This window comes from Lampris incognitus, chromosome 16 (genome assembly GCF_029633865.1).
Source record: "Lampris incognitus isolate fLamInc1 chromosome 16, fLamInc1.hap2, whole genome shotgun sequence".
Classification (NCBI taxonomy): Eukaryota; Metazoa; Chordata; class Actinopteri; order Lampriformes; family Lampridae; genus Lampris; species Lampris incognitus.
The window spans coordinates 37,174,324-37,194,916 of record NC_079226.1 but is presented as its reverse complement, the minus strand read 5'-3'; the positions used below and the strand labels follow the sequence as shown (position 1 = coordinate 37,194,916).

Sequence of the window (20,593 nt, the reverse complement as noted above, 5' to 3'; positions counted from 1 at the left end):
ACGGCCAAAACGCAACAGTGCTTAACCGTCTTTGTTGAAAACGTCGCCGTGTAAACGGAGTGAAAGTGTCCCCACCCTTTATAACAATGTAGTGGCATAGCGACCGAAACCAACGATCAGTTTCATATGCAAATATGGGCTGTAATGTACTTAAAACGGGACACGCGTCTCAGTTGGGCGCCATCTTGTATATTGCGCATTGTGGGCAGCGGTACGGGTGCTGTGGAGGGACAGAACAGACTGCGGCTACGGACTGCAGACGAAATGTGTTACATCTCCGCTCTTAAAAATAAACATGAATTGAACTTTACTTGTGTCGATAATTAAAACACCTGTTTACGTCTAAATGTGATTCTACACACAGTAAATTGGAAGGAGTGTGTACCAGCACTTCACTTTCTCAAGGTGAGAAAAACAACTCAAAACACCTCAACTCAAACTCAAACACTTATAGATTCAGTCTATCAGGAGGCTTCACACCTCTGCCCCACCTAGTAGTAAGCTGTTCAGTTGGCCGGGCTTGAGTATTTTAGGTGGTGGTGAGTGTGGCAGTTCAGGAAGAGCTGGAGGTTGTGGTCCCTTCTCAGTTGGCAAATCTGATAGTTAAGTCCAAGGGTCATCCCGAACCCAGTGGCGTGGACAGTTTGTGGCTGCGGTGCTTTTGCGGAGGTGTTGGCTGTTGCGGCAGTACTCCTTGTCCCCACAGTCCACAGCATAGGACCGCGGAGCACTGTGTGGTTTAACTACAACTCCTGGGGACCATTTGTGGTTGCCAGGATAGGGTTGCATCCTAACCTCATCCCCAGGCTTAAGGGCAACACGAGGTTTGCCTTCTGTCTTGCGGTCATAGTAGAACTTTTGGATGTCCTTACTTTTGTCCAGTAGATGCTTTACTCTGAGAGGGTCATAGGCTGTTGGTGCGAGTAGCACACGAGCAGTAGGCAGCTTATTGCGTGACCTCCTACCCATGAGCAGTTGAGCCGGTGAGTCCTACTGACTCAAGTGGCGTAGTTCTGTAGTCCAACAGTGCAAGGTGTTTGTCTGGTGCTTTACTCCAAAGCCTCTTCACAGTTTGCACTGCATGCTCTTCACCATTTGAGTGTGGCGTGTGTGGTGAAGATGTCTTGTGTGAAATACCATAACTCTTGCAGAAGTCTTTAAATTCCTCTGAGGAATACTGCAGACCATTGTCTGTTCGTAGAGTGGCAGGGATGCCATGCCTGCTGAACTGAGCTTTCAGAGTCTCTATGGTGGTGCGACTGTGCATGTCTTTCAGTTCATTAACTTCAATACATTTTGAGTAGTAATCCACTAGGAGGATATATTGTTTTCCTTCAAACTCAAACAAATCTGATGCCACCCCCTCAAACGGCAGCTTTGGCGTTTCTGTTGGCTTGAGTGGTTGTCTGGGCAGTTTATTTTGGAAATCAGCGCACTTGCTGCAATTTCTGACTATTTCTTTGATTTCAGCACTCATGCCTGGCCAGTATAGCACTTCATGGGCTCGCTGTTTACTCTTCACTATCCCAAGGTGAGATTGGTGTATAAGCCTTAGCATGTGTTCTCACATGGTAGGGGGCACTACTATACATAGTCCTTTGTATACAACTCCATCAGATAACACAAGCTGGCTTCTCGAGTCCCAATATGGCTGAACAGGAATTGGTACTTCCCGTCTGTGTTCTGGCCAGCTATACTGAACTGTCTGTTGGAGACAGCTTAATGCTTCTTTTGTGCACTGCTGCAGTTCTGTGTACTTCTGGTTGCTAACTGCAACCAAGTTGAGCATGGAGACATACTGTAGGCCATCCATCTTAAGCGTGCTCTCTGGAAGCTGTGCTCTGGACAACGTGTCAGGTAGCTCCATGTCCTTTCCTTTCCTGTACTTGACTGTTAAATCATACCATTGTAGTCGAAGACACATTCTCTGGATGCGCATGGGAGTAGACAGCAGTGATTTTTTTAAAGATATCTTCAAGAGTCTTGTGGTCCTTGTATACTGTGACATGCGTTCCAACTATGTAGTTGTGAAACTTGATGCAGGCTTGCACAATGGAGAGCACCTCCTTTTCAATTTGGGCATAGTGCGTTTCTGTGTCAGTCAGTGACCTGGATGAGAAGGCAACGGGGTGACTGTCCTGCAGCAAAACCGCTCCTAGTCCAGTGTTGCATCATAGTATATTTCGACAGGCTTTGCGGGGTCGAAAAACTTTAGCACTGGAGGATGCGTGTGCAACTCCTTGAGTTTGTCAAAAGCTCGCTGCTGTGTTAGATGCCATGCAAACTCCACATTGCTCTTGAGGAGCTGACACAGCGGAGCATCCTCTTCACTGAGGTTTGGTATGAACTTTGACAGGTATGTTACAAAGCCCAAAAAGCGGCGGACACCATCCTTGTCTGTTGGTGGCGACATGTACTGTGCTGCCTCAATTTTTACAGGGTCTGGTTTCAGTCCATCTGTGCCATTATTAGATACCCCACTTCTGACACCATGTAATGTACTTAAAATGGGACACACGTCTCAGTTGGGGGCCATCTTGTCTATTGCGCAATGTGGACAGAGGTACGGGTGCTGTGAAGGGACAGAACAGACTGCAGCTACGGAATGCAAGCACCATATGTTACATGGGCATGACCACTAACTAAAGTTTCAATGGCCATGTGTACTATTCATAGAGGATTTGGGAATGTTTGCAATCACAGCATTGTAAGATGGCGGTACGCCTTTATTTGCATATGAAACTGATCGTTGATTTTGGTCGTTATGCATCTGTATTGTTTATAAGGGTGGGGACACCTGCAGTCAGTTGTTGACTTAAGATGTCACTTAATTGAGTGACGAAACATATCTGTCAATAAACGTTGTACCTAGGAGAACTGATTCAACTTTCTAGGATTTTCTTACCTGGATTATTGAGCATGCATCAAGACAAAACGTAAAATAACTGGTGACATCAGAAGATAAAGGTTGGTGGCCATGTCATGTTGCTCCTAATGCATACATTGGCCTTTAGCCAACTGACCATTCGAAAGGTTGTTGCTGCCATTATAGGATATGGGCCCGGTGCTTTCTAATTCATCCATCGGTCCATTATCCAAGCTGCTTATCCCAATTGGGGTCACGGGGATGCTGGAGCCTGTCCCAGCATTCACTGGGCGGTAGGCGGGGAGACACCCTGGACAGGCCGCCAGTCCAATATAGCCCCCCCCCACACACACACACACACACACCTAGGGACAATTTAGCACAACCGAGTCACCTGACCTACATGTCTTTGGACTGTAGGAGGAAACCGGAGCACCCAGAGGAAACCCACGCAGTCATGGGGAGAACATGCAAACTCCATGCAGAGGACAACCCGGGACAACCCCCAAGTTTGGACTACCCCGGGGTTCGAACCCCGGACCCTCTTGCTGTGAGGTGACCGCACTAACCACTGCGCCACCGTGCCGCCCTTTCTAATACAGTCAGTAAAAAAAAATTTTTTTTTTTTGTAATTCTCAACTCATGGTAGAAACTTCAGTCTCACTACTGATGAAGTGGAAAAGAGGGCTCTGATGTCCTATTCAGGGACACCACCTAGCCATTGGTTCAGATTTGTGGACGACACCTGGGCTAAAATCAAATCTCAGGATGTAGCACATTTCATCGACCACGTTAACTCTGTGAACAACCACATCAAGTCCACCAGGGAGGATGTGGAAGATGACAGGGTAGCCTTCTTATACTGTGAAATTGCAATTGGTGATGGGGAACATTTGATTGTTGATGTTTACCCCAAACCAACACATACTGATCAGTACTTGAGGTTTGACTCTCATCATCCACTGGAGCACAAACTAGGAGTCATCAGGACGTTGTACCACGGAGCTGACAACATCCCTACCAACACAGTGGCCGGGGAAGGGGAGAAATCCCATATTAAACAGGCCCTGGTTAAGTGTGGTTATCCTAACTGGGCGTTTGTCAAAGCCAGGAAGATGCCCAAACGGTGCACCAGCTGATTGACGAGAGAAGGAGGACAACAGCTGCCTAAGCGTAAACCAGTGGTGATTCCGTATGTGGCAGGAGTGAAAAAGCCGAGACACGTATTTTCCAAACACCGCGTCTCAGTTGCTTTCAAACACAAAAACACGCTGCGCCAGAAGTTGGTCCACCCCAAGGATCGGGTCCCCCGGCACAAACAGAGCAATATAGTGTATGCTGTTAAGTGCCAGGAGGATTGCCGTGATTTGTACATCGGGGAAACTAAACTGACGCTGGCCAAGAGGATGTCACAACACAGGAGAGCTAACATGTCAGGCCAGGACTCCACAGTCTACACCCATCTACAGGCCAGTGGCCACTCTTTGAAGGATGAGGATGTGCACATCCTTGACGGGGAGGAACGCTGGTTTGAACGGGGAGTCAAAGAGGCCACCTATGTGAAGAGGGAACGACCATCCCTGAACTGAGGAGGAGCTAAGAGTACATCTGTCTCCATCGTACAATTGCAGCTATTCCCCAATCCTATGTGAATAGTACACATGGCCGTTGTCACTCTAGTTAATGGTGACAATAATTTGCATATGAAACTGGTCGTTGGTTTGGGTCGTTATGCCGCTGTATTGTTTATAAGGGTGGGCATACCTGAAGAGACTCGAGATGTAACTTAGTTGAGTGATGAAATGTTTCTGTCAATAAACGTTGTGTCCAGATGAACTGATTCAACTTTCTTTTACTTTACGTTTCATTTGAATGCCAGCCGGTGACCCGTGTGGAGCAGGAGAGGGAGGAGAGACTCACGCCAGCAATGCGGAGACACAGGTATGGCGACAAGCTAAGCATTTCCAGTGACTCCTTCTCTTTACCATTTTAGACACCGTGTATTGAGGCTACTGAGAATCTGACATCATCAGAGAAGAGCTCAGCTATATGGGACCGTAGAGAAACTGACATCCTTTAAGAATTACTGACTGATTCATGTGTGTCACTGATTTCTGAATGGGTTTCATGGCCACTGCAGTCTGGAAAAATCGTGTTTAAGTAAAACCAAGTAAATAATGATATTCAAAACATACAGCAACTGATACACAAACACTAGCAGTGAAGTAGCTTATGTTAATGGTGTGTTACGTGTTAATTGTTGAATGGTGAATATGAGATGTTCATTCATCTGTAATATTTGTCTCATTTCACAGAAATGCAGTAAGCCGTAATTGTTTTCTGAGCCCTTAATATTAATAATAATTTTATTTATGAAACACTTTTCAAGCAATTAGCACAAAGTGCTTTCTAGGGTGAAGAAATTCAAAACGTAGGAAACAGAAAACAACTGCAAGAGGTGAATAATGAAGTATATGAAAACTTAAACACATACACAATTTAAAACATAAGCAACAATTAGGGACAGTTGCAAGAGAACATGCATGTAATGAAACATGCATATACACATCTACATACACAGACATAATATATACATACATACAGATAGACACACACACACACGAGATTAAAAACTCGCAATAAAGGAGATAAAACCAACAGCTCCTGAACCCAGGAACATGTAGTGTGTTGTTGGGAAAAGCCGTCCTGTGATCGTGAGTGTTAAGATGAGGTTTAAAAGCAGCAGAGTCAGCTGACCTGGTGCTCAGTGGAGGCTGTTCCAGAGCTGTGGAGGCAGTACTGCAAAGGCACGGTCACCCTTTGTTTTTAACCTGGACTCTGGAACAGTTAAAAGACCCAGACTGAGGGGCGTCCGGGTAGCGTGGCGGTCTATTCCGTTGCCCACCAACACGGGGATCGCCGGTTCGAATCCCCGTGTTACCTCCAGCTCGGTCAGGCGTCCCTACAGAGACAATTGGCCGTGTCTGCAGGTGGGAAGCCGGATGTGGGAATGTGTCCTGGTTGCTGCACTACCGCCTCCTCTGGTTGGTTGGGGCGCCTGTTTGGGGGGGAGGGGGAACTGGGGGGAATAGCGTGATCCTCCCATGCGCTACATCCCCCTGGTGAAACTCCTCACTGTCAGGTGAAAAGAAGCAGCCAGCGACTCCACGTATCGGAGGAGGCATGTGGTAGTCTGCAGCCCTCCCCGGATCGGCAGAGGGGGTGGAGCAGCGATCGGGACGGCTCGGAAGAGTGGGGTAATTGACCGGATACAGTTGGGAAGAAAAAAGGGGGGGGGGCAGACTGGCAGACTTGAGGGGCAGGAGGATATAAGAGCATGTATAATTTCCTCTGTGTTACTGAAGTCCGTAACACAGAATCTGCAACGGATTTCTGTTCACCACACTTCTGCTGTTCTTTTGGTCAGACTTGGTAAATGGCGTTCGCAAATGAGAAAACCAGCTAGTGTCGTATTGCGAGCAGTTCTTTGTGAGGTTTTCAGTTGTCGCCATTTCTCAGAAAATGAATGCACCGTTTGGACCTGATGGAGAGATATGAGATGTTTCTTGTCAGTAGGTCACTCATGTTGTCGCAGTCCTCAACATAGCTGTGGCGGTGCATGCCATTATACATTGTACCCGTAATATGTTTTGTTTTTTCTTCTGAATATGGTGTTTCGGGGTGGGGTCGCAGGGATGCTGGAGCCTATCCCAGCTGTGGATAACGGTTGGATGGATAAATGGTGTTTGAATTCAGCTTCTCTGACTGACTGTGTGAAATTCACATAAAAATGGATGGTAACGGAGCGACTGTTTAACCATGTCCCACAGGTTTCAGCAGCAGCTGTGTCTGGACCAGGCAGCTGTTCAGAACCCCTCTAGTCACACCCCCTTCACCAACATGGAGGACGCCGTGAGACACCTGCTGCCCTACCATACCTGTGCCGGCCATCTGCCCACTCAGGATGACTTAAGTTTAGGTTAGCAAACACTGATTAATATCAGCTCCCTAATCCAGTAGGTAGTGAATCACTCTACAATGCATAGGATTTCTGGCACTGACTAGGTTCCTGATTGGATGAACAGTGTGGGGGTGGGGTGGGGAGTTATGACATCATTTGTCCACCACTCACAATGCTGCCATAACATTGCTGCCTTGGCGGTTCTGCCAACACACCAACTTGGCCCAGCCCTGGAAAAGTGGAGGTGGCCTGAGTGAATGATGTCATATTCAGAGCATGCCAAAAGAACGCTTGCTCTGAACGTCTGTCATTCAGGTCTGTCACTCAGCCCTCCCCAGATCAGCAGAGGGGGTGGAGCAGCGACCAGGACAGCTCGGAAGAGTGGAATAATTGGCCAAGTACAATTGGGGAGAAAAAGGGGCAAAGAAAATCCACTAAAAAAAAAATTATGAAGAACAGGGGTGCCCTGGTGGTTCATCCATACCACATGGGCTCAGGACTTGTCACAGTTTCCTGACCTGAATTAGAGTCTGGCTCATAACCTTTTCTGTATATCATTGTCCTGCTCTCTTTGCCCTGTATCCTGTCTCTCTCCATTGTATTATCATGAATTAAGGCTTCAAATGTCAAAATGATAAAGAATAAACTGTACAAACTATTAGATATATGTAACTGTAACAATACTTAGGTTTCTAAATAAGGTGTGGTGTCTCGTTGTCCATCTCACCTCAGCTCAGAAAGAGTAGTCACTTTGAGATATTGGATGACAAGATCTAGGGAATGATATATTTTCTCAGAAATGAAAAACATATGGAGTAGTTCTTCGACTTTTGGACTGCTCAGTAGGAGTCATACATCTCACCTTCCCGACTGAAAGTTCATTCCTATAGGTCACAAATTTTCAGTGCAAAATAAAAGCCTCAGAGCATTACGATCTCATACTTGGGGCTGATCCTGTCGCAGACAGTTTCTTTGCTCATACTCATACTCATACTGCCCTCTCTACTTTGGACAGTGGACCTGGAGTTTGACAGCGTGTCGGGTTTCCTGCTGAAACGCACCAAGGACATGGTCAACAAATACAGGCAGCTATTGATCGCTGAAGCTCAGGTAAGACAGTATACTCAGTGGCCACGTAATAATGTATACTTGCCAGTCAATGTAAAAAGCTTCCTCCTCCAGACAGCAACTCACATGTCTGCGTCTAAAAATTCGAAGTATACTGGCAAGGCCGAGAGGTTCAGTTACTGTTCGACCAAAGGTTAAGATGGGCAAGATATGTGATCTATGCAACTTGGAACATGATATGAGCATTAGTGCTACAGTCAGTTTTACTGATAACGGTGCAATAAATAAGAAAGCATCCAGTCAGCAGCAGTTCTGTGGGCAAAAATCCCTTGTCAAACAGAAAGGTCAAGAGAAAATATTAATTCTTGTTCAAGCTAAGTGAAAGGTAAATAGCAGCAACATCCACTCCTGTCAGCTAAGAGCAGAAGGTGAGGAGGATACAGTAGGAAGGTGATCACTAAAACTGGCCAACTGAAGAGTGGAAAAGCATCACCAAGTCCAATGAATCTCAGTTTCTGTTGTGACATGCTGATGGTAGGGTCAGAATTTTGTGTAAACTGCATGAATCCTGACGTCAATCCACTACTACCACTACTACTTTTAGCTGCTCCCATTAGGGGGCGCCACAGCGGATCATCCGTTTCCATTTCTTCCTGTCCTCTGCACCTTCCTCTGTCACACAAGCGCCCTGCATGTCCTCTCTCACTACATCCATAAACCTCCTCATTGGCCTTCCTCTTCTCCTCTTCCCTGGCAGCTCCATATTCAGCATCCTTCTCCCAGTATACCCAGCATCTCTCCTCCACACATGTCCAAACCATCTCAATCTTGCCTCTCTTGCTTTGTCTCCAAACCATCCAACCTGAGCTGTCCCTCTAATATACTCGTTCCTAATCCTGTCCTTCTTCGTCACTCCCAATGAAAATCTTAGCATCTTCAACTCTGCCACCTCCAGCTCCACCTCCTGTCTTTTCATCAGTGTCACTGTCTCCAAACCATATAACATAGCTGGTCTCACAACCATCTTGTAAACCTTCCCTTTAACTCTTGCTGGTGCCCTTCTGTCGCAAATCACTCCTGACACTCTTCTCCACCTACTCCACCCTGCCTGCACTCTCTTCTTCACCTCTCTTCCCCGTTACTTTGGACAGTCAACCCTAAGTATTTAATCTCATACACCTTCATCACCTCTACTCCTTGCATCTTCACCATTCCACTCTCCTCCCTCTCATTCACACATAGGTATTCAGTCTTGCTCCTACTGACTTTCATTCCTCTTCTCTCCAGTGCATACTTCTACCTCTCCAGGCTCTCCTCCACCTGCACCCTAGTCTTGCTACAGATCACAATGTCATCTGCAAACATCGTAGTCCATGGAGACTCCTGCCTGATCTCGTCCGTCAACCTGTCCATCACCATTGCAAACAAGAAAGGGCTCAGAGCCGATCCTTGATGTAATCTCACCTCCACCTGGAACCCATCTGTCATTCCAACCGCACACCTCACCACTGTCACACTTCCCTCATACATATCCTGCACCACTCCTACATACTTCTCTGCAACTCCCGACTTCCTCATGCAATACCACACCTCCTCTCTTGGCACCCTGTTGTATGCTTTCTCTAAATCCACAAACTCAGGAAGGAACTCAGGAACAATTTATGTCATTTCTTAGACGTACTTGCATACACAAAGAAATTAAATTTCGTTTTCCCCAGCCCACAGCAGTGCAACACAAAAAACACACATCCAAAATTTCCCAAAAATGACACCACCAAAAACATAAAAAGCAGAGAGAAGAAAGCAAAAAAAAAAAAAAACAGTTAACAACACAGTCCACCTGCAACGCAGTCCAAAAAGATTCCTCTGTCCAGAGAACGAACTCCAGCCAGGATGACTGTCGGAAGTGCCAGTCTGCATGGGTTAGCAGTTAGCTTAGCCCGGCCCGGCCTGCCAGACCGCCCTCGGGTTTTCCTCCCTGGGCATGGCATTACATTACAGTCATTTAGCCGACGCTTTTATCCAAAGCGACTTACAATAAGTGCATTTAACACAGGAAATCAGGAGAACTACTAGTCATCAGAGGTCATAAGTGCATCTTCTCTCTAAACAAGCATCTAAGAGCAAAACCAGTGCTAAAGTAAAAGTGCAAGAAAGAGATTTATTTTTTTAAATGAGTGAATACAATAAGTGCTAAGAACAAGTTACAGGGTAGTAGTTCTTAAAGAGGTGAGTTTTCAACCTGCGCCGAAAGATGGGCAGCGACTCCACTGTCCTGACCTCAGTGGGGAGTTCATTCCACCACTGTGGGGACAGGACAGAAAAGAGCCGTGACCGGGTCAATCGGCAGCAAGGGCCTCTGAGCGACGGGGCAACCAGGCGTCCTGAGGCAGCAGAGCGAAGTGGTCGGGTGGGGGTGTAGGGCTTGACCATGGCCTGGAGATAGGAAGGAGCTGTTCCTTTCGCTGCCCTGTAGGCTAGCACCAGAGTCTTAAACTGGATGCGAGCAGCTTCTGGGAGCCAGTGTAGGGACATGAGAAGGGGAGTTGTGTGGGAGAACTTAGGGCGGTTGAACACCAGATGAGCTGCAGCTTTCTGAACAAGCTCCAGAGGTCTGATGGCCAACGCTGGGGCGCCAGCAAGGAGGGAGTTGCCGTAGTCCAGCCGGGAGATGACCAGAGCCTGGATGAGCACCTGTGCCATCTCGATGGTGAGGAATGGGCGAATCCTCCTGATGTTATGGAGGAGAAATCTGCAGGAGCAAGCAACCGATGCAACTGATGCCTGGACACAGCTCCAGGCAGGGGCCGTGGTTCCTGGGCCCATCGGACGAAGCAGACCAAGCTCTCCCAGCCGATCCAACGCCAGCTCTCCCAGCCAGACACCTTCAACACGTCCCCCGCACTCCACACGACGACGCAGACGCAGACAAAAATATTGCATAGTTGATGCTAGGCGAGGCCACCGCCAGACCACCTCAGCGTTTTCTCTCGGGTACGGCTCCAGAAAGGGTTGTAAGCTCTCTCAGCCGACCCAACGCCAGCTCTCCCAGCCATCAAACGAAAAAAAATCAACGAACAAAATAAAAAAAAACTTCACACGAAGGCACAAACTTAGACGCAGAAGTCGACAAAGACACTGCATGGTCGGCACTTGGTGAGGCCGCCGCAAACGCCGCCATCTTCCCACACCGGAAGCTCTAAACACAATGTTACTCCTTCTGGCCTTCTCTATACTTCTCCGTCAACATTCTCAAAGTAAACATGGCATCTGTGGTGCTCTTTCATGGCATGAAACCATACTGCTGCTCGCTAATCGTCACCTCTCCTCTTAACCTAGCTTCTATTACTCTTTCCCATATCTTCATGCTGTGGCTGATCAACTTTATACGTCTGTAGTTGCTACAGTTCTGCACATCACCCTTATTCTTGAAAATTGGTACCAGTATGCTTCTTCTCCACTCCTCAGGCATCCTCTCACTTTCCAAGATTGTGTTAAACAATCTAGTTAAAAACCCCACTGCCATCTCTCCTAAACATCTCCATGCCTCCACAGGTATGTCATCAGGACCAAATGTCTTCCACTTTTCATCCTCTTCATAGCTGCCCTCACTTCCTCCTTACTAATCCACCACACTTCCTGATTCACTATCCCCACATCATCCTGATGTCAGTGATATGGAGAATGTTTTGTAGGTGCACAAGGCCCATTAATACCAACTGCTCATCATTTGAACACCTCAGCCTACCTAAATGTTGTTGCCAGCAAGGCGCGTCCCTTCAAGACATCAGTCAACACTTTTCCAAATGGATCCATCCAGCAGGACGGTGTGCCATGTAACAAAGCACACATCCACCCAGTGTAGTTACAGAGACGTGACACGGACTTCAGTGTACTTCAACAGCCTGCACAGACCCAAGATCTGCACCCAAAAGACCACCTTTGGGATGAATTTAAACAGGATGTTTGCAGCACGAACACGTGACCAAAAACTCCGCAGCAACTGTGTGATGCTGTTGAGTCAGCATGGACTGAGATCCCGGTGTAATGTTTTCCACACCTTGTTGAGTCCACGCCTCAGAGAATTCCGGCTGTTCCGGAGGCAAAAGGAGGTTCTACCAGCTAATAGATGGGTTTACCTAATAAAACGGGCCGTAATGATAGGTTCACCTATTAAAATGCTCTTTTCCTCCATTATGAGGCCTGCCAGCATTGTAACTCTGCCAACAGTCTAATCCATGTCAAGGTCAGGAATTAGTTCATTTTCATCACAATCTGCTCAAGTTGCGGGTTGTCTTGAAATTTCTTAAAGTGCTACAAGTGGGTTATATCGAATACTGAGTGTGGAATCTATAAAATTATTAGGAATATTCCTATGATCCTAAAGTTAATCACATTTAGAGTTTAATTTATGAAATAGCTGAATTGAGGATAAAGTGATCCAACAATCTGTACAATGTTTTGTATTTTGTTTTGTTTTTTGTATTTTGTTTGTAATGTCAGCGCTTTGTCGTCAGGTTTTAATGTTAATACACTACATTGGAAAAATGCATGTGGAGGAGTTTTGTATAAATGTGTGTGTGCGTGTTTATGTGTATCTTATGTGTATGTATATGTGTTTGGAAAGAGGAAGTACGGTTACTTTGTGTTAACTGCTTCCTCCTCTTCTTATTGGTCCTCCTCCTCTTGTCCTTTTTCTTCTTCTTTGTTGGTTTTCACAGCAGGAGAGTCCGTCAGCAGAGATGGTGATGCTGGAGCGTCTCTTCCTCCAGGCTGAACGTTTTGCTCTGGGGGAGGACAGACGGAAAGCCCGCAAAGCCCCAGGTCAGTGTCCAAGCAGGAAGGACAGCTATGGTCACCTCGCACATCACACCACACAGCGTAGGGCGGGGAGGTTCACCAGGCCCTGTAGCACAGATAATCATTCCCTAAAAGTCCGAAGTAATGGCTGAAGCTTGTCAAAACAACAAATGTGATGCAGTTATGTTTCAAGAAAATATATTGTGTATGTAATGGTTGCTATATATCATGCAGTATTCTTGGAGAACTTGTGCATTCAATCATAACTAATAGCTATAATAGTTAAAAGCAGCTTCACCACAAGTCTTGGACCAGGCAGCTGGTCTGAGGAGAGGTTAAGAGAAGGGGGTGTGCATATCTGAGTGCTCTATCAGGAATATAATTTAGTATTATATGTTAAATAGCATGTTGAATAAACCCCAATATATTTGGGATTTATATTAAGAATCAGCAGAAGAATCTTAAAATCTGTTCTAAAACTTGTCTTTATGCATCAAGAAACCAGGTAAGAAAATCAAAGAAGGTTGAATCAGTTCATCTCGATACAGCATTTTGTTTTTTGGATTTCCCCCCTTTTTCTCCCCAATTGTACTTGAGCAATTACCCTATTTTCCGAGACATCCCGGTCGCTGCTCCACCCCCTCTGCCGATCCGGGGAGGGCTGCAGACTACCACATGCCTCCTCCTATACATGTGGAGTCGCCAGCTGCTTCTTTTCACCTGACAGTGAGGAGTTTCACCAGAGGGACGTAGCACGTGGGAGGATCACACTATCCCCCCCGAACAGGCGCCCTGACCAGAGGAGGCGCTACTGCAGTGACCAGGACACATACCCACATCCAGCTTCCCACCCGCAGACACGGCCAGTTTGGTCTGTAGGGACGCCTGACCAAACCAGAGGTAACACAGGGATTCGAACCGGCGATCCCTGGTTTGGTAGGCAACGGAATGGACCACTACGCTACCTGGACACCCCGGTACGTTTATTGACAGAAACGTTTCATCACGCATCTAAGTGACCTCTTCAGTCTTAACTGACTGCAGGTATCCCCACCCTTATAAACAATACAGTTGCATAACGACCCAAACCAACGACCAGTTTCGTATGCAAATTACCGTGACCATTAACTAGAGTTACAATTGCCATGTGTACTATTCACATAGGATTTGGGAATAGTTGCAGTCACAGCATTGTAAGATGGCGACAGACATATAGGGAGGAACGCTGGTTTGAACAGGGAGTCAAAGTGGCCATCTATGTGAAGAGGGAACGACCATCCCTGAACCGAGGGGGGACTAAGAGTACATCTGTCACCATCAGTTGAGACTGAAGAGGTCACTGAGATGAGTGATGAAACGTTCCTGTCAATGAACGTTGTGCCCAGATGACCTGATTCAACCTTCTGTGATGTTCTAAAATGTACAACCGGTGCAAGGAGTTAAAAAGTAATGTGATACACTCAGTCTTAACAAATTATGCGAGCTCTCTTTTTGTTGCCAGGTAAAACTCTTTCAACAACATGTTATATGAGTTGTAGTTTCTTCGACTGCGTTTTTTGGCCAGACTAGAAAGCAGTGCATCGCAGTAGTCCAGTCTGCTGGTGATTAATGCATGCGTCCATGGTTCTGTGTTGCCAGGAGAGAGGAGTGGTCTTATCTTTGTAGCATTTTTCCAAGAGTATAATGCTGTTTTGGTTACAATCCTTATGTGTGGCTGCATATTAAAATCACAGTCCACTTTAATGATTGCATTTCTTGCAAGGATTTAAATTTTTGTGAAGACTTCGAAATCAGCTTCCCTGTTTGCTGCTTTCACCAAAACTTCAGCTTTGCTTTGGTTTAGCTGGAGAACACTATAACCCATTCATATATTGGTATGTGAATCGCTATTAGGGAAATTATTTGTTGGACTGACAGTGATTGAGTATACACAGTTGTGTGTCCTCCCCACAGAGGAAAAACAATATTGTGGTTGTGGATGATGGCCCCTACTGGAAGCATAGAGACTAAAGAGCAGCTCTGTTACACACCACATGCCAATATTATGAGAAGCCTCCAGCTGCAGCAGCTCCGTCTGGAGACCTCCGTCCCCAGACAGCTCTGGGCTCAGACAAGCCAATGACGTGCCGAGAACTCGTTGCTATGTAACACAATAAACAACTGCTTCATAACATCACACCAACATGGCGCACAGCCGAAGCGATGGCCATGTTCTTCGACACCACCACCAACACTCAAATTAATCTATGAAACCATGGCAAACAAAATGAAATTGTGAGTAATGCGGTTAATAGGGCATGCTGTTTTGCTTGTGGATATTTACGATCTCCTGGCATGCTGGTTAACGTTAGCTGTCTGCTCTACGACAGCTAACAGTAGCCGTCGTAAATATGATGGTGTCCTTCGCGTTGATGTCACGTCACGACACGACAGCCTGCCACGGTGATAATCTATAAGCGCCAGTCAAGGTCGCGAAGTACCTCAGAAACTGAGGTTACAATCGCAAGCTGTCACGCACAAGTGAATACTGGACTTTTATATCGCGAATTTAATGTGTAGTGTTAATGTTGGAGCAATAAAACGGAGTTAAAGTACGTAATCTGTAGTGCCTTTGGGGACATTGGTTATAGATATAACTTTATAAATACAGCCCAATGGCAGTAGCTACGTATCATGTCTCTTCGTCTGGGGATACCTTATGACAGCTGCCATAGTTAGCCATCATAACATTATTGATAACGTTATTGACTTCCATTATGAAAACGCATTAATTACTTAATAAATACATGTATGGTGTTTTATTCAGTTCTTCTAGTTCTAGTTATTATTTAAGGTTGAACCAATTAGCGACAGGTCATCATACATTTCGAGTCAACCCGAGAGGCAATAAAGTATCGTAGCACTAGCTCCAATATGGTTTCATAGTTTACTTTGAGTGTTGGTGGTAGTGTCAAAGAATATGATCATCACTCCGGCTGTACGCCATGTTGGTGTGACGTTATGAAGCAGGTGTTTATTGTGTTACATAGCAACGAGTTCTTGGCACATCATTGGCTTGTCTGAGCGCAGAGCTGTCTGGGGACGGAGGTCTCCAGACGGAGCTGCTGCAGCTGGAGTGTATTGAATATTATCCCTCTTTGCGATTGGATATTGCTGAGAGACAAGGAATGGTCAATTTGTCAGGTAAGATGAAATCCTACTTGCTCCCTCCGGGTTGGGGATGAGTTGTCGCCTCAAGTGAAGAAGTTCAAGTGTCTCGGGGTCTTGTTCACGAGTGAGGGTAGGATGGAGCGGGAGATTGACAGGCGGATTGGTGCAGCATCAGCAGTAATGCGGACGTTGTACCAGGCCGTTGTGGTGAAGAGGGAGCTGAGCTGGAAGGCAAAGCTCTCAATTTACCAGTCAATCTTCGTTCCAATCCTCACCTATGGTCATGACCTTTGGGTAGTGACCGAAAGGGTGAGATCGTAGATACAAGCGGCTGAAATGAGTGTCCTCTGTAGGATGTCTGGGCTCAGCCTTAGAGATAGGGTAAGCAGCTCGGACATCTGGAGGGAGCTCGGAGTAGAGCCGCTGCTCCTTCGTGTCGAAAGGAGCCAGTTGAGGTGGTTCGGGCATCTGATTAGGATGCCTGCTGGGCGCCTTCCTTTGGAGGTTTTCCGGGCATGTCCAACTGGGACGAGACCCCGGGGTAGACCCAGAACTCGCTGGAGGGACTACATGTCTAATCTGGCCTGGGAACGCCTTGAGATCCCCCAGGAAGAGCTGGGGGGCGTTGCTGGGGAGAGGGACGTCTGGAGTGCCCTACTTAGCTTGCTGCCACCGTGACCCGACCCTGGAAGAGCGGCTGATGATGAGATGAGATGAGATGAAATCCAGTTTAGAGCTGTGCCTGAAAAGCCAACCAAGATTTCTATTTGGCCAAGGCTAACATTGCCAAGTGTGTCAAATGCAGCACTAACACCTTTAAGTATCAGAGCAGGACGTCTGTTCCCATCAGAGTAAATTGTAAGATCAGTGACAACCTTAACAAGAGCAGTTTCAGTACGCACGGCGCTGAAACCAGACTAGAATTCCCCAACTATCCTCTGTCTTTAAATAGTCGTTCAGTTGCAGGTAGGCGTGCTTCTCAAATATTTTGGTCAGATTACAGATTAGTGCAAAGCTGCCAAGAGTATTTGAGTCTGGTATCTCAGATGATAGATATCGCTCTGTTTTTTTTTCCAAAGGGAGAAACATAATAGTAGTTTTGAAGTAGTGAAGGAAAATATCCAGTTGGCAGGGAGTGGTTGACGGTGCACAAAACATCCCCAGACAAGCATTCAAAACCCTTTCTAAAGAAGCTGGTGGAGGTCAAGGTCACAGATAGATGGTTTTAAGCTGCTCACTATTGTTACTCGATGACTCCCCATCGGTACCAATGCAGGGTTTTCCTTTGAGGACATAGCCTTTTCATTTGATACCTCATCTCCAGAAAGGTGGCAAAAGCTTTACATTCAGACAGAGAAAACAGTTCAGTTACAGATTCAACACTGAAGAGTAAGAATATTTTTGTGGGACTGCCATGGTTGTCTGAGATCAGACTTAAAAAGTAAGCCTGACTAGCCTTTTATTGCTCTCGTTGTAAAATCAAAGGTTGTCTTTAAAAAGACATGATGGATTTCTTTTTCATCCCTTACTCCACGTTCATCCCCGCAGCAATTTCTTTTTAGATGTTTTGTCTCCATGGAATTCCAGGCATATTTTTAACATCTTTCAATTTACTGGGGCAAAAATGGAGTGGAGAGGAGGATAATGGACTGTCCTTAAACAGTGTTTCCACAGCTGAGTCTAACTAGCATTTGATTTCGGGGCATCCGGGTAGCGGCAATCCCCGTATTACCTCCGGCTTGGTCAGGCGGACACAATTGGCCGTGTCTATGGGTGGGAAGCCGGATGTGGATCTGTGTCCTGGTCACTGCACTAGTGCCTCCTCTGGTTGGTCAGGGTGCCTGTTTGGGGGGAGGGGGAACTGGGGGGAATAGCGGGATTCTCCCACGCGCTAACGCTACATCCCCCCCCTGGTGAAACTCCTCACTGTCAGGTGAAAAGAAGCGGCTGGTGACTCCACATGTATGGGAGGAGGCATGCGGTAGTCTGCAGCCCTTCCCGGATCGGCAGAGGGGGTGGAGCAGCGACCGGGATGGGTCGGAAGAGTGGGGTAATTGGCCAAGTACAATTGGGGAGTAAAGGGGGGGGGACTAAATACATTTCTGGTCAGGGGCAGCGTCTGCTACAGTACTGTTGTCAAACTTCCTTCAGCAATGATATTTAGAAATCCTGTAAAAGACCCAGACCAGATTCAAGCCAAAGCAAGCCATCCGAGCTCACACATGAAAATGGAAGGAGGTGATGTATTTGTGTCTAATGTCTTGTCTTGTCTGGGGCAGGTAGTGGCATATAATGTGAACATTGTTTAACAAGCATGAGTGTGCCGAGTAATGTCAAGTCACGATTTTCATATTATTCCAGAGTCATTCATGATGGCCTCGGCTACTTCAGCGCCTTCCCCACATGGTGCATACTCCTCTGGCCCCTCCCAGCTGTACTCTTCAGGCAGCCCGTCTTCCCCCCCATCCTGGACCAGGCTCTCCGACCGGCCCCCTGGTCTCAAGACGTATCGGTCCAGTTCCCGGGGAGCACTCAGGCTCACCATTAAGCAGGAATCTGGCTCCCGCAAAGTCGTTCACAACTCGGCCTGTGACCGTGGTCACAAGAGGGACCACGGCGGGCTACTGACTAATGGCGGCAATTCTGTATGTGAGGGAAACTCTCGGGCGCCCAACGGAGCGCCCCAACATCCTGAGCATGGTACAGAGATCTCCAACGGGGTTTTGCCTTCTAAGGCGGCCGAGGAGGAAGTCCCGCCACGTGACAGGACCGCCCAATCACAGACAGTGCTGATATCCAAGACAAAACCCCCGAATCCCCCTTCTATGCCAGAGCCACAGTCTGCCTGCTTTGAGTTGCCTCCCAGAGATGCCAGCGGCCCGAAGCTTAAACGCTATAAGCCGGATCCAAGGTCCAGTCCGCAGGCAACACCCCACCAGGAAGACAACATGCTCAGTGAGCATCTACAGAGTGCCATCGACAGCATCCTGGAGCTGCAGCGCATGCAGGGCCCCACCACAGCCCAGCCCCGGGCCCCGGGGGCTCACTCCTTGGACCAGGCTGTCACCAGTGTCTTTGGTGGGGCTTCTGTCAGGTAATCTCTACTGAAACTGCCATGCCGGCAAACGGCAGCTCAATCTGACTTAACACGGGGCACTATCCAGACAGGAAACAACCAAAACAGGACGAAGAATGGGTGCAATTTCCTGAGAAGCAGGAATTTCGGCTTCCCGTCTGTTCCCAGAACCAAAACAGCGACGTCCAGAGTGGTTTTGCTCCGGGTTTCAGAGGGATTATTTCTTTAAGGAACTGATTGTATGACGGGGCAGAAGGGAGGAGGAAAAGAATAAAAAGAATGATTTAGAGGCACTAAAATGAGATGCATACTAGACAGCAGCACTATCTACCGTCCGGTAGATGTTAGATACTCCATTTTGATGTACAGGTTGGTCGGGGAAAAGACGAAATTCTATTTGAATAGGAGCTATACCGTTTCAATGGTAGTTTAAAGTCATTCAGAGGTTTACGACACACCGGTGTAACCCTTCATCAGCACATAGTATATAAGTAATAGTGAGGGAAGCAAAAGCTGTCGCGTAGAGTTGAGATTATTCACTAGTTTTTTACAAGATTCCTTTCCAATGTGAATTTCCTTTGCTTAGTGCCAAGCTTCCCGGGGGTCTTTATTTTGATGAACTGTGCCAACTGCGTTTTCACATGAGTTGCGTTGGTCGAGTCGATGCACGTTTTTTTTTTTTTTTGCATTTGCGCTGCAGACGTACGAATGAATGTGCGCGAGACGAGATTCCTTACTGCGACTTCGTGTGCCTGGGTGTCGAAGAAACGGCGAGTTTTAAGCGATCCTTCGTTACGAGCGAGCAGGTCAGCGCTTCTGTGGAACAGCATCCCGCGGCCGGAGAAGTGGCGCGCGAGACCCGGGAGGCTCCGTCTCACCTTATCGAATGAACCCCAAAGAATTTGTATTGTGATACATCCTGAATACACCAGCAATCGTCAATGTCGTCCCTTAACCCACCCACCACCCACCCACCCAGTATGCTCACCCCGGAGTCTGTCCGCAGACTGAAAGATGGACCGACAACTTGCGCGTTCAAGTTGTGACCCGTGTCGTCGATCACGCTGGCGTCTCACTGTGACGTGTTCACAGCTTGCCATCCATTTCCCAAGGCGAGAGCTGTTTTCATACGTATACTCATACGTATACTCATAAGCAATAACGAGGAGACGGGGTCATTAGGATGGGAATGGTGCTGCAGGAGGGGGGGGGGTGGGAGACTGTTGGCTGTCTCACTTTTTCGATGTTGAGACGGGAAAGAAATCTCCCAAACTGCAAAAAGCATTTCAGCAGAGTGTTTTGGGTTTTTTTTTTTCCTCTTCCAGGAGCGAAGAATGCATATTTGCCTCATTCAAAGCCCAAGGAGTTGAGAAATTATACAGTGTGTTTTTGGACAAGGTTTCGAAGGGTCAAGGGTCATGAAATTCCAATGTGCAAAAAAAAGAAAGAAGGCAACCCTAACATTCAGAGCGGAAAAAGATGATTTCATTAAGGTTGTTCGTTCTCCATTACATGAGTAATTCTGTGCAGACCTTTTGGCAAACTTAGCCTCCTGACCTGGACTGCATTGTTTCACAGCCTTTGACCAAAAACCGAAGAACTCATCCACTTCACACATAACCACATCTCCAGGTCACACATAACCACATCTCCAGGTCATTCTCCTTTTCTT

The 20,593-nt window shown here is 47.0% G+C and overlaps 1 protein-coding gene across 1 annotated transcript in view; it reads left to right on the top strand.

Moving 5' to 3' along the window:
• Nucleotides 1-18,943, top strand: part of si:ch211-168d23.3 (BRD4-interacting chromatin-remodeling complex-associated protein) — a 28,872-nt gene extending 9,929 nt beyond the window's left edge. Inside the window, exons 8-12 of the mRNA XM_056295446.1 lie at nt 4,746-4,807; nt 6,697-6,845; nt 7,843-7,937; nt 12,617-12,719; nt 18,207-18,943. Coding sequence (XP_056151421.1) covers nt 4,746-4,807; nt 6,697-6,845; nt 7,843-7,937; nt 12,617-12,719; nt 18,207-18,943 — 1,146 coding nt within the window. The remainder of the gene's footprint in view (nt 1-4,745; nt 4,808-6,696; nt 6,846-7,842; nt 7,938-12,616; nt 12,720-18,206) is intronic.
• The last annotated feature ends 1,650 nt before the right edge of the window (nt 18,944-20,593 follow it).